Source organism: Acomys minous (genome assembly GCF_964271855.1).
Source record: "Acomys minous genome assembly, chromosome: 17".
In the NCBI taxonomy this organism is placed as follows: Eukaryota; Metazoa; Chordata; class Mammalia; order Rodentia; family Muridae; genus Acomys; species Acomys minous.
This window is the reverse complement of record NC_140500.1, coordinates 51,133,616-51,148,314: the sequence shown is the minus strand read 5'-3', so window position 1 is coordinate 51,148,314 and position 14,699 is coordinate 51,133,616. Positions and strand designations below refer to the sequence as shown.

General features: G+C 43.4%; 1 protein-coding gene across 2 annotated transcripts in view; it reads right to left on the bottom strand.

Moving 5' to 3' along the window:
• ADAMTS9 (ADAM metallopeptidase with thrombospondin type 1 motif 9) overlaps window positions 1–14,699 on the bottom strand; it is a 166,776-nt gene that overhangs the window by 89,372 nt on the left and 62,705 nt on the right. For both annotated transcript variants that reach the window (XM_084766612.1, XM_084766613.1), the window contains exons 20-25: window positions 11,287–11,497; window positions 10,428–10,592; window positions 7,994–8,158; window positions 3,369–3,488; window positions 862–966; window positions 527–694 (exon numbers count right to left, since the gene is read on the bottom strand). In XM_084766612.1, coding sequence (XP_084622738.1) covers window positions 527–694; window positions 862–966; window positions 3,369–3,488; window positions 7,994–8,158; window positions 10,428–10,592; window positions 11,287–11,497 — 934 coding nt within the window. The remainder of the gene's footprint in view (window positions 1–526; window positions 695–861; window positions 967–3,368; window positions 3,489–7,993; window positions 8,159–10,427; window positions 10,593–11,286; window positions 11,498–14,699) is intronic.

Below are 14,699 nucleotides of genomic sequence, written 5' to 3'. Positions count from 1 at the left end.
CTTCCTCTCCTTGCCACTATTTGGGCTCTGTAAATCTCTTATATACTGCTGGGCCTCTGCAGACTGAGATTTGCAATCAGCCCAGCAGGACAGGTAGTTGAGTAGACTGTTGACTATAACTCACATATTATTTTTAAATGTGCATTTCTCGGACATTTGACTCAGATTTCTTTCACACTTAGCTTATATGGAACTGGATAATTTAAATCTAAAGTTCAACTCTGAAATATTACCCATTCATAATATGTACCTTCCACTGGCACATGACTATAATCCCAGCACTTGGGGAGGCAGAGGCAGGCAGATCTCTGTGAACTCGAGGCCAGCCTGGTCTATGAAGCAAGTCCAGGACAGCCAAGGCTACACAGAGAAACCCTGTCTCAAAAAACAAAACAAAACAACCAACTAAACAAGCAAACACAAAAACAATAAAAAACCCCCAAACCCTCAAATATATATGGGCGCCCTCCGACTCTTTCTCTCCCCATCTTTCAATCCTACCCAACCTCACAAAATCCACACTTACAGAGCTCCAGTCTAGAGCCTTCCACTGCCCGCAGGGTGTCACAGAACACTCTTCCTTGGCTACTGGCTTAGGCAAGGTAGCACAGGCACTCTCATCTGCCACAGAGCCATCCTCATCCCGACAACTGACATATCTCATCCGGGTACCTTTTCCACAAGTGGCTGAGCACTGAGTGTTGGAGTGAAAGGACACAGACATGTCACTGAAATGGCTTCTTAGTGTTTTACACTTATCCCAGTTTCTTATCCGTTCTTAACCCCCTTGCCTATAGTCACGTCAGAGAGTATCTGTCTCCTCTGCACACCTCCCCGGTTTTCTCCCAGTCTGTTTCTTACTGGAGTCCAAGATCCAAATCGCCACTGGGTTCTGGGCACACTGTGTGCATTTCTCCTTGGTTCCAGGCCCAGTTGGGGAGGGTGACAAGATGATAATTCACAGTCCTAGACATGAAAGGAGAAAACATTTACCCTCAGGGCAGCACATGTTTATAGAGACATAGTCATGGTAACAGAGCACACTGCATCAAGAAGTGTAAATACTCTGATTTCTGCCTTTTTTCTACAAGCCCTGTGGCCTCTCTTAGGCCCTGGCCTCTCTTAGTCCCAGTCTCTTCAGTAGCAAAGAGGGCTGTGATCTGAATCATTTTCTGGATGCCTTAACACAGGGCAGGGATTCCTTAATGATCGCTAAAGCCCTGTTTATTCACCTGTTCAGAGGAAAAGGGAGGAAGCATTGTGAAGGAGGGCAAAAGCAGGATAACATTTAAAAATTATTAACTGTTAATGTTTAAAAATTCTCAAGGCTAAATTGTGTTCTCACATTTCAGGTAGCTTCCTAATCAAAAGTTGCTAATCATGAACTTGTTTTCCCAGGGAACCTAAAGATAACATGTACATCCCCCACCCTGGGGCCCTGAAGGTCAACCTTAGATATAAAAGGAATTTTCTGGAGGCCAATGGTAGGACGCCACATAGTGCTCCTCAATCAGGCAGGGAAAGTTGCTGTAGTGAACTCAGACATCTGTGGGTGGGTGCTAGTGTCTTATTTACAGAGTGGAAAACAAAAGCACACACCTGTTTACGGTCACTCCCAGCCTCAGGAGCTGCCCAGGACTCCTTGGTTTGATAGGTAGTTATCAAGATCCAAGAGTCAGCTGACCTGGAGCCAAAGTGCTGGGACCTGAGCTTGAAGGTCACAGACGCTTGGTTGCTTTCAAACTTTATGTGTGGCATGAAAATTCGACTACCTTGCTCCACGTCTGGTCTTTTTCCGTTGCCTGTGCTCCAAAGAGAGTCCCAGGGGACTTTTGCAAAATGTAACCAACTTATCTATAGGCTTCAGCTGGGGGAGTCTACGGACAAATAACACTATAGAACAAGAGGGAGACATCCCATTTGCTATCTCTAAGGGAATTGTTGAGTTTTCACCTGACGTAAGGACTGACATGCTCTTGGGACTAACTACTGTGTGTGTGTTTACGAACATGTGCATGTGTTTGTCCTTACAAACATTACATACAGATATTTGCATTTGTGTGCATACTTAGAAAGTTTACAGAGTTAGATGATGCTTAGCAAAAATTTACAAATGACATTTAAACCTACAATTACCTCATATTTCAGATAGCCAGTTGATTCTAATAATATAACTCCATGTTTTATTGTTGTTCAGCTTTTGAACCTATTGCCAAATGATGTCTATAATTGCCAGAAAAATCTAGCTAAAGTGTGTTACTGAATGGTTGGATGTTTAGCACAAAGGGAAACGTGAAATGAGGAGCTGCATTAGAACCTGCCTCACCAACTCCTACCTTGGAAATCTCTTTGAGATGAGGGCAAGAAGGCAGCTAAGTGGGGAGAGTCCTCACTAGCATGCATGAAACCCTAGGTTCAATACTCAGGACTGCTTAAAGCAGGGCAGCACTTGTCTGTCATCTCAGGACTCAAGAAGTAGAAGGCAAGGGGATCAGAAATTCAAAATTGTTCTTGGCTACAGAGAGTGAAGCCAGCCTGAGACCTTATGCTACTGACGAAAATGTCTTTGCAGACTCAGATAATAATTTTCAAATATTCACCCTTGGGTGCTATTCATGATAAAAACAACTACAAATTGTTAAAGTCTCCCTTTAACTTTCTTAAATTGGAAACAACTGACACATCAAAAATGAAGCTGTAAGTTACAGTACCTGCTGATATCTGTGCTGTATGCTACCTCACCATGCCAGTTTCCCAGCTATGAACCTGACCTTGATAACATAGAGATGACATACACACACACACACACACACACACACACACACACACACACATACACACACACACACACACAGGCATCAATGACCTTGTGAGCACAGGTGTCTGTGCTACCTAGTAACCTTCTAAGGGGTGAGTTTTGAGGATGTCTCAGCTCTCCTCCTCCCCAGAACTTTCCAGCATTAGGAGCAGCCCATGCAGCCTGCAGCCCACAAGGCCCGTGAAGCTTGCTGTTGAGTCTTGAGAGCTGCTGCAAACTGGCTTGAGCAGCACACACTTCTTGCACTTATGCCTGAACCGACTGGAGGAATCTTCAAATAAATTATGTAAGATATCCAAGTTCAAGACAAAACCAACTAATATTTGTTATCTGACAAGAACGAAGCACCAATCTACAGATAGTTAAAACAGCAACAAAGACAAAACCAGAAAAAAAAAAGTTAGATTTTCAATGTAGAAAATAAGTAATCTCCGGATACTTTAATACTCCAGCTGTACTAACTATGGGGACTCTCTATGAAAATGATTCGGTGAGACATCTGGCCTTTTACTGCGCAAAGCCAATCCCTGGGCTGAAGCGAAAGGCTCACCTGGGTATCGGTTGGCCTGGTTGCTGCATTACAGTCATTGTCATCTACCACCGACATGTAAGTCCCAATGATGCACTTCACTGCCCTTAGCTGGTATCCCTGTCCACAAGTGACACTGCACTGGGGGAATAAAATAAAACAAAAACATCACCAAATCTTTTCATTCACATACTCACCCTATAGTATTCTGCAAGAGAAAAGTCCATCTATTACAGAGGACTTGAAGGCTGGCACCCAGGGATTAGGTAAAACTATGTAATCCTGCTTCATACAATTTACACTGGTCAATGATTATAATGACATTTAGAATAATTTCTGTCTCCTACTGGAATTACATTCATAAGGGTGCAAGGCCTTGACTGTGAACTCCGGGATGGAGAGGAACATATCTCCCTAATTTCATACCTTTCACGCTCTTCCTACTAGAGTATCCAAGTGAACACAGGTATTTAGACTTCTGTTATCTTTGACCTCTGGAAAAATAATTCTCAGGAAATAATTGAAAGCTGCATCAGTATTTCTGCATAGGACACTCTTTGCAGTGTTATTAATAGGAAAGAGACAAGATCTTGGAAAGCACCTACATATACAACAGCCAAGAGTTAGTTAACTCTGTCACAGCCTACAAGTAAAACAGATGGCTGCTATGGCTGTAAGGGCCTCTGCCAGAGAGGTACAGGCCAAGGGAAGGGATGGAATTGGGGGCGCCAGCCACAACTGATAAAAGCGAATTGTTTCCGGAGCTGGAGATTTAATGTTAGGAACTTTAAAAACCTGCAGTAAGTAGAGGAGTACCTACTGAAGAAAGAAGCTGCCAAATTGGGTGACAAAATATCATGACATTTTTTTTTCTCTTCCAACCAAGTTGTACATTCATCTCAAAGCACATGAAACACCATTTCAAGGGCACAAGTGAGACCACACAACACGCATCAGTACATCTCCAAAGATAACATCCAAATGTGTCTTCTCTGACAACAACGGAATGGGGCAATAACAGAAGCAAACCTGGAAAGTTGACAAGTATGTAGGAACTGATACATCTCTTTTTTTTTTTTTTTTGAGACAGGGTGGAACTGATACATTCTTAAACAAGCAATATATAGAGAACAAATCACAAAGGTATTAGAAAACACTCTGGGGAGAAAGATGAAAGAAACAGAAGAGAATTGGAGAGACATGGTGAAGGCGTCGCTCATATAGATGGATCACTGCAAATGGCTACATAAATAAGGAGAAAGACTTCAAAACAATAGCTTAACTAGCAATAGGAGCTTGCCTTCAAGTTGTGGAGGGTAACATATAACATTGGCAATAGCCTGTAGTATGGGGAGAGGGGTGTCTATGGGACTCCTTTGGCCAATGGCTCAAAAAGATAAGCCACTCCTGGTATCAGATTTTTAAATATTGGTGTCTTGTTGGGGTATTGCCCCCTAATATGTGGTGACTTTGTTTAAGTTCAGTTTTCTTCAATGAAGTGACACTGTGTCAATCACACTCCAAGGCGGGCTCATACTCAGGACCAACACAAATCAGACTCCATGGGTTTTAGTGCTCTCTCTCTCTCTCTCTCTCTCTCTCTCTCTCTCTCTCTCTCTCTCTCTCTGTGTGTGTGTGTGTGAGTGAGCAGAGAGAGAGAGAGAGAAGAGAGAGAGAGAGAAGGAACATGAGGTTGGGTAGGTAGAGAGATGGGGAAGATTTGTGAAGAGTTGAGGGACAGGAAAGAATATGAGAAAAATATACTGTATAAAAATCCTCAAAGAATAAATTCAAAGAAATAAAAAAATAACTTAAGTTTCTATCTTAAGTAACAAAAGAAAAAAGTAAGTTAAGCCCCAAAGAAGAAAAAAAGTAACTAACAAATACCAGAGAAGATTTGAACTCACATAACATCATCAACAAACTTACAACCTTTAAACAATTGGATGAGACTAGGAAAAGGACTGATACTGGGTGGATCATGTGGAAAATGGGAAAAGGTACATTTTAAAGTGGTTTATGGGTTTATTTGATTTTTTTTTTTGACAGAGTTCCATGTAGCTCAGGCTGGCCTTACATTGTCTGTGTCATCGCGGTTGACTCTGACCTTCTGATCCTCTGCCTCCGTCTTCTGATTACTGAAATAATAGCAGTGCACCACCATGCCCAGTGTATGTGCTATGAGGGATGGAACCCAGGATTTGGTTTGTACTAGAAAAGCATTTTGCATAACAGAGCTATAGCCCCAGATCAGACAGGGTGAATTATAATCCTTTTAAATGGGCAAGAAGTTTAAATAGACATTGCTCCAATGGTGACAAACACATGGCCAATTGCTCAGCCTCTTTTTCTATTAGGGAAATATAAGTAGAAACCATAGAGAGACAGTACTTTACTCTCAGTAGGAAGGCTACAATTTCAAAAAGGGAAAATAGTAACTGTTGACAATGATATGAAGAGATTATATGGTGCCTACGTATTGTTGGGAGGGGTAGAAAATGGTACAGCCTCTGTGGAAAGCCACATGGAAGTTAAAAACCTAACCACAGAATTACTACAGGAGCCAGCAATTATATCTCTGGGTAATAGATTCCAAAAGTAAGTGGCATTGGGCACTAAAATAAATACGTGTTCATTTATGCCAGCACAATTCATAGCAGCCAAAATGTGGAAATAACCCAAATATCCATCTTAGATGCTCATCCACACAATGAGATAGGATTCAGAAAGTAAAAGGAGGCAGTGTCGGGCTGTGCGGCTCTGCAGATGCGTGAGGAAAGCTTCATGCAGTGTGAGTGATGCCAGCCACGGAGGCCACGAGTTACACACAGCTGCGCATGCTTATGAAAAGTCCAGCACATGCAAATCCACAGATACAGAATGCAAACTGGTGGTTGCCGGAGGCTGGGGAAGGGGTGGTGGTGGGAATAACTGCTGGATGTATATAGGGGTTCTTTTGGGGTGCTGGAACTAGTTTGAAAGTGACTGAAACCACAAAACAGGAATACACTGATTACCACCGATTTGTTTGTTTTAAAATAGTCAGTAGTTAAAAAAGTATGTCCTGTGTGTTTCTATTCAACCAAAACTACAGGCAAAGTACAATTCTAATGCAAGATTTTAAAAAAAAATTTTTTTTTTTAAAAATACTGTGGACAGTAAGCAGTGTGTTTGATTTTTCTCTTTGGTAACACATATTTTGGAAATTTTTTTCTTAGGAACATTTATGGCTCTTTAATAACATCTTAAAAACAAGTGTTTGCTTAAGTTGCTTGATCAGTTAGAGAAAGGCCAGATCCCTTGTAAGACAGATGGGTGAAGGGTGGATGAGGAACTGGTCTGGCAGTTGTGGTAGAAACGACAGTCATATCTTGACAGTGATCCCAAGGTGTGTTAACACTCTCATTAGTCATGGAATTCTATAGATTTGGACAAATAAGGAGCACTGTGTGAGAGGATAAAGGGGCCCTTCTTCTTTGTTCAAACATGATTTGCCAGTGAACTAGGGGTCCTCTGGAGCAGAAGATTCTGGCAGACAAGTGTCAGTATGGTGGTCTGAAAATGGCTCAGTGGGTAAGGGTGCTTGCCTTCAAGGTGAAGACCTGAGGGGTGGGGTCTTTAGGACCCAAAAGGTGGACGGAGGAAGCAGCCCTGTTAGATGGCCTCTAACCTCCACGTCTATCCTGCGGCACACACTCTCACACATACTCCCTCTCTCTAACACCTACACGTACACTCAGTGTTAAGAATGTAACAAGACAGAGTTTAAAACCACCATCAGTCAGGATGAGGGAGCCCAAGACACGGCTGTAAAGCTGCCTGTGTGTAGCAGGCACGCTTGGAAAGGGAGACCGAGGCTGAAGAACAGGAGTGACCACAGCTGGTCAGGGTGGAGGGAGTCATTTTTCAACAGATTGCGTAAGTGACAGCAGACAGCTGTTCCACTTCTACTGGGAACTCGGAGTGCTGCTTAAATAGTACATGGCACTCTCTTGCTTCTATATTAGGAAAGACTGGATTCCAAGAGCAAACTGGGCCCAGGGGACACGCACTCGCTCTTTTTGAAATGGTAGAAGTCTAAGGCAGTGGAACCTATTTCACACAAGAAGACTGGGAAAAGAATCTCAACCTGATGATTATGATTCTGGACCCCTTTGATCTAAACCAACTACACTTGAAGAATCTCACTTATTTATGGGAGGTGAGCTTTGGATTCCTCTCGTTGGCAGCCAAAAATATCCCTTCCAAAGCACAGCCCCCAGCCCCAGACTCTCTGGTCCAAATCAGCTGGCAGGCAGGATCACATACCCACACAGAGGCTCACTCTAGGGAGGATTACGTCTGCCAGATGCCACGTCTGTTGTGAATTTGTTTAAATACTTGTGCGCAGTTTAGGACAGGGTGAAAACCTGCACGTGGGGTTGTAAGTGGAGTAATCAGCTCCAGCAGGACAAGGTAACCAGCGCTGCAGGGCAGCAAGCCGCCGAGCCCCACGTGCTGGCCCGGGAGCCACTGAGGTACAGCGCAAGCCAAGTCACACAGCGCGGTGACCCTCCCCATCCTCCCCCCCCCACCTCCCCACTGGAATGGCCCTCTCCAGATAAGCAGGAAAGAATGCAGTTAAGAATCTTATCATTCAAAAATACCTGTCCCCAGGGACCCGCCTGCCAGGCTGCACACTCTGGCTGCTGACATGTCTGCATGGACTCCGGTTTGACCTCAGGGTCACACATTCTATCGCTTAATCGATCTTCGCCAAACTGACACCAGACCTGGCGGTGCTTATGTCCTTTTCCACAGGTGACCAAGCACTGGAATGAAAAGCAGAGACAGTCAGGGTTGTTTCTGATCAATGTGCTGGGGCCCGTGGGGGCTGTTCCCTAATGAGAACAGGTGGCTTCGTCCTCCACCCAGCCTCCCTCTTCTGCTGGGGCAGCACTGAGCAAACACACCCAGCTTTCATCGCTTGCTTTCATCACTTTCTCTTTCTCCTTTCCCCTTGCCCTCCCTCTCTCTCTCTCTCTCTCTCTCTCTCTCTCTCTCTTTTATCCTGGCAGGGCCTCCTGAAGCCCAGGCTGGCCTCTAATTCACTATGTAGCTAGCAGGGGCGGGGGGGGGGGGTTGGGGTGGGGTCACTGAACATTCTGATCTTCTCACTTCTGCTGCCCAGCTCCTGTCACTGTAAGTGTGCCCACTAACTTTGGTTTATGCGATTGATGCTGGGGATCCAACCTAGGGCTCTGGGCATGTGAGGCAAGAGCTCTTCCAACTGAGCTCCATCCTCAACTCCTTCTTTTCTGGGCTCCCATTCAATTGCATCATGCCATGTTCATGCACACCTACCACAATGCCTCACCCATACTTGCTCCTACTAGCTGCCCCCATTCCTCCTACTCCTTTTCTGATCTCCCCCTCCCCCTTTGCATCATATTCTCTTATTCCCTTTGGATTGAAAGTCTTATGGCTAGATTCGAACACAGAAACTCAACAAAGTGCCATGCTCTGAGAAACCAACAATACTGAGGATTTTCCAGCACAGAGGTTCAGTGAGAAGAATTAAAAGCCCAATCAACCTGTATACCTCTATAACCACGACCCAGTGTCTCTGTGCCTCAACATTTACATCTGTAAAATGGGCATAACAATAATTCTGGCTTAGGGGAACTAAAGTGTCTAGCGTATATAGTATTTATGTATGACATTCTCAAAAAAGAAAAATGGTTAAATACAATCATCATTATTATTTGTGTTTGTTTTTGGACAAATTAAAAGATGCATAAATAGCATAAAAGACAAAGCTTAAATAATTGAAAGTATTTTCAACTCTTTACTCTTTCCAGTTTTTTTTTTTTAATCCAAAGGTTAAAATGTAGAGTTTGTTAACTGGGTGTTGGGACATCGAGCTGCTTGTTCAGTGTTATTCATACACCTGTTTAGCCAGGGCTTGCTACAAAAGTTTCCCCTCTTTTGTTTTTATTTTGTTTTAGACAAGTATCCCATGTGTCTCAGGCCAAGCCTTAAATTTAGTACACTACACATAGCCAAGGGTGGTCTTAAATTCCAGATCTCCCAAGGGGAGGATTACAGGCATGTACCACCACCCGTGGCTATTTCTTCATTTATAATTACATGCTATCTAGTATTAGCTAGTGTGTAATGTGAAGCCATTATCTTCTGTCATGTCTTTGAAAATCAAGGATTTAGTGCTTAACCTACTGGGAAAGCACTAGGTTTCTTGATCACTTGTCCACAAAGGTAAAGATGCACATTGCGACTTCACCATTCCAGCAGCATTAGGGGGATTCTGTTCAGATTTGACACCCCAAGTCAACAGTTAATGTTGCATGCCCATGGAGAGATAAGTATGACACGCATGTAGCAGCTGTGGGGGGGTGCAACTTTGCTTCTTCACAATCCTGACTTGGCCAGTTAATAATGGACGTCTACTCCTCAACTACTCGCACCCCAAAAGGAGGTGGAGTGAGAGTCCCTCTTGCTGAGAATCTCACTGGGCTGTGACAGTGCTGGGCTACATTAACAGTGACGATGGATACTGTATCCAAAGACCAAAGACCAAGAGACAGAGGCACAAGTGTGATTGCCTCCGGCTTCACAAAGCACAGGATGAAAAAGGCATCAGTCTGGAACACTCAGCCTGGCCCCTTTTCTCTTTCCTGCAAATGCTCCCACATGCCCGGATGTGTAAATCAGGTGGGTCCTTCACTGCTGTCTAATTCTCTTATTTCAAAGACAAGGAAGATGGAAACCCTCAATGTTGAACTCGTGTCTAAACTATTTTAACCTCACACTTAATTAAGTTTCAATTTCCAGCCAACAACTTATGGCTCAAGGGGGGAGGGGAGGAAGGAGGGGAGCAACCATTACTTCAAAGTCAGCCGCAGAAGCTACTGGGCTGTGAGATTCAGGCTTTGAGGTCCCTGGTGGATTGAAGGATTTCAATCATAATGTAAGTGGAGATTCACAGTCATTGCTTCCTCAGGGGAAGTCTACACCCTCACTGGATCCGGGAAGCCCCAGAATTGTCTGAGGTGTGATAGGGACCAGCACTAGCCCTCTTACCTCTGACCACTCTCCTGATTCCCAATGAGGACAGGGGAACTCATTGCATCTGTGTACAGTGACTTTCTCCTGATGTGTGCATTTGCTGTCATCCAGGACGTCATTGCGGGTGTTGACACAAATAGCTCTTCTTCTCTGCGTACCACCATCGCAGCTTTTAGAACACTATGAGCATAAATTAAATTAAATTAAATTAAATTAAATTAAATAGGATATTTGAAAGTTTCTTATAAAATGTGCTTAAAATCATGCCTATACATTACTATACTATACTAAAAATTGTCCCTTAAGAAACAAATACCCTACCATAGCCAATTTTAGTTATTTAAGTGATTTTTTTCTTTTCTTTTTTTTTTTTTTTAAGATTTATTTATTTATTATGTGTGCAGCATTCTGCCTGCAGGCTAGAAGAGCGTACCAGATTTCATTATAGATGGTTGAGAGCCACCATGTGTTTGCTGGGAATTGAACTCATGACCTTTGGAAGAGCAGTCAGTGCTCTTAACCTCTGAGCCATCTCTCTAGCCCTTTAAGGGATTTTTTTTTCAATGCTAATTATTATGCTTATACTGAAGTCAGTATCATATCACTGGCAAGTTGAGACTAAAATTGGGATATAAAAAATGGTCGGTGGATTAGTTTTACCATTAACAATTTTCTGCATGTTATACCCAATTCAGACATTACAAATTAACCTTGGGGTTCTTCCTTGTAGAGGTTGACTTGGCCAGGCATTGTAAATCAATCACAAATCTCTTCCCATGCAAGCTTAAATGGATTTCCTAACACAATCCAGAAGAAGCTACCATCAACTCATCAGACTTGGTATCCAAGACTCTCAGAGGGAGAACCAACTTACCTCCGTCCAAGCCGAATAGCGCCATCCACCTGTGTTGCATTCTCCGGAACATTTTTCCTGGTTGCTCGGTCTGGGCTGATTGCTACAAAAACTGTCATCAACCTTCTCTGTCTTCCTGTCCAGCCTGCTGTATTTGGCACAGTAGATATCCAAAGTGCGGTAACCCAAACCACACTGGGCACTGCATTCACTCTTGCTGGCAACGTGCCACCTAAACAGGAATAATGTCGGGAAACCAACGTTTGTGTTAGAGAGGCGTGTCACATCCAACTAGTGGGAAAGCTGAGCTTTTTCTTTCTTAATTTAAGTACGAGGAAAGCTCAAAGCCACAGCCAGTTTAAGTCCAATTTCAAGCCAATGTATCTATGTATTTTTTCATGGTTGCCAATGTGTGTGGGAAGTCACAGATCCATAACCAGAAATGCTACCTCTGAGAAGAACCTCCGTGGTGCAGTCAGTCTGATATTCATGCAGCAGAAAGAAAAAAAAATGGGACTCACCAAAGAAAGAAAAGCAATTTTCATATGAACTGAAAGGCAAGTGTTTGCACTTGGCTCTTTCGGCCTATTCATGGAAAACTCACCTGCGGGTGCTGCTTTGAGTGTGCTGTGCTTGCAATTGCTCAACAGCTATTCTGACAATAATGTGGGAATGAGAAATATGGGCTATAATGGAAAGTTTCAAGTGTACTATACATTGTGTACATCATTACTATTATGGAGTAAAGACTAAACTTCTTGGGGATGACCACCAACCCAGTTTCAGGATCATGACTCAAAGGAAAGAAGCAGAGAGTGACAGAACAGGATACCTGACCTCCTCTTCTGGCGTCTCTGAAGCAGGTGCACACCCTTGCACTTGTACACACACACACACACACACACACACACACACACACACACACACAGCTGGAAATTTCTTGATGATAGCAGGCATTGTCATTGTGTGTATGTGTGTGAGTGTATATGTAAGTAAGTATGTGAATGTGTTTGTGTGTGTGACTATGTGTGTCAATGCGTACATGAGTAGGTATACATGTGTATGGGTACATGTGTGTAGGTGTATATGTGCAGGCCACATTAGGTGTTGTTTCTCAGGTGCCCTCTACTGTGTTGCTGTTTAGTCACATGCATGTGTGTGTGTGTGTGTGTGTGTGTGTGTGTGTGTGTGTGTGTGTACCAGGTGGTCAGAATACAGCTTGTGAGAGTCAGTTCTTACCTTCCACTATGTGGATTCCGAGGATCAAACTTAGGTTGTGAAGTTTGGGAAAACAGCCTTTACCCCCTGGTCTATCTTACTGAAGTCTTACTTTATTTTCTGAGACAGGTTCTGTCTTGGAGACCTGGGAGTCTCAGACTTTGTTAGGCTGCTTGGCCAAGAACCCCCAGGGCTCCATTGTCTCTGCAGCTCTGAGGTTACAAGGCTACACCATTGTACCCAATATTTTAAATGTGGGCTTTAGAGTCTGAATTCAGGTCCCTGTGCTTACAGAAACACTTTACAACTGGGCTGTCTCCCAAACCCTCATTATATACTTTTTAAATTAGATTTGAATCCCTAAGGCTTTGCCACTTTTGTATCCCTGATATTCATAACGAAGTCTTCTGACAACACAACAGGTACACAACATATACTTATGACAACTCTTTTTTTTTAAATAATACAACAGGAACAGAGTCCATAGTGCTTGAAATTAAAACATAAATTAAAAAATATTTAATATGGATTTTTTAAAAGTTAGTGATCTTGACATGTATTTGGAAATCTAGAAAAAGATCATTTCTTTTCATCCGAGGGAGATTTTACTCTCTGTTGTTAATCCTCTGCATCTCATCTATTGGGTGGTGTGGCCCTTTTTAAGTTCTAACAGTTTGCACATATACACCTGTCTGGGGGGCGGGGGAGTTGGGAAAAAAGAGGAACACAAGCCAAACGCTTATCAAGGAATTTCTAAGTAATGTCCAAAAGTAGGTCAGAGTTGACCACTGGTAAATAAAGTGGGCTGTGATTTTCCATTACAGTGAAATAGCGTCAGGGAGATTTTGTTCTAACACGGTAAACGAGGGCTTATAAACTCACCCTTTATCTCATCCTGTCACAGGCTAGTTGGGGCAAACTGTCACTTCCTACAGGAAGTGAGGCAGAAAAGGTAAACTCATTCAAGGGAGGCATCTGGAACTTTCATCTACACTTTGATTTTTGGCTACCTTCTCATGGCCTCCACCACCACTTCCCTATGGGAAGGGTATTTACCATCTGGGAAAAGGAGAAAGATGTCCTGACAAGAAAACACTCCTGCAGTTCAGGCTGCTGAAGACCCTTCCCTGATATCCCATAATTCCCAGTGGCCAAGCAGAGATCCCGAAGAGGAATCTGTGGAAAGCTCACGATGCTACCTAAAAACAAAACAAAACAAAACAAAAAACCAAAAAACAAACCAAAACAAACACTCCCTCCCCCCAAGCCTCTAAATGATATCTAGTTGGCTTTATATTCTTTCTGGGCAGTGATCTGTTCTTCAGCACGGTGTGCTCATAGTTTATTTTATGGGAAATAAAAATACTACTATTATATTTAATTATTAAATTTCAGGAAAGTATTTCTAGTCAGGCACGATGGTGCATACATGTATCTCAGAACTCAGGAGATGGGAGCTGGAGAACTGGGCCTTAAAGCCAGCTTGAGCTATAGAGAGAGACCTCCTTCCTCAGAAATCCAGAAACCGGGGATAGTCTTCAAAGGAAGTGCCATTGCCTAGTAGGCAGAAAGTGCTGTGTTCAGGCACCAACACTGAAAAAGTTAAAACAACAACAACAACGACAACGACAACAAAAACCATGTTCCAGTGTTAATCAATGAGAATCCAGAAAAACGTGTTACATCTGTGTAGGGGTAGCTAGGGAGCTATGGAGGCTGGAGGTGCAGCGATGCTGAGAACTACCAGATGCGATGGATTTCTATACTGTAGATACCTGGAGCTTCGTGGTGTTGATCCGCGTCATGAGCCTCCACACGAGGAAGACGGTGTTTCGGAGGCTGACTGAGAGTTGCTTCACCAGACTAGCGATTCCATAAGGACACAGCTTTGGGAGAAACTGCTCTGGAGTCTGACCGACCAGTAACTATTCCCTGTCTATTCTGTCAGCTGTGCACAGAGCTGCTTGGCCACATTGGAGCCCGAGTCTTGATGACACTGACTGGAGGATGGGCAAAAGGACAGTGCACCTTCCTTAGGCTTGGGTGGTGGTAGCTCCGCAGATTTTAGCAGGCACCTTGAAATTTTCCAACAGTCAGTAAAAGCCAGCAAGAGAGCCTGAGCACCGACTGAACGCAACAGTCTTTTAGGCACAAGCGTATGCTTGCCAGGTTGGGTGGCGCTAAAGCTAATCCTGAATTCTCTTCCTGCCCTTCAC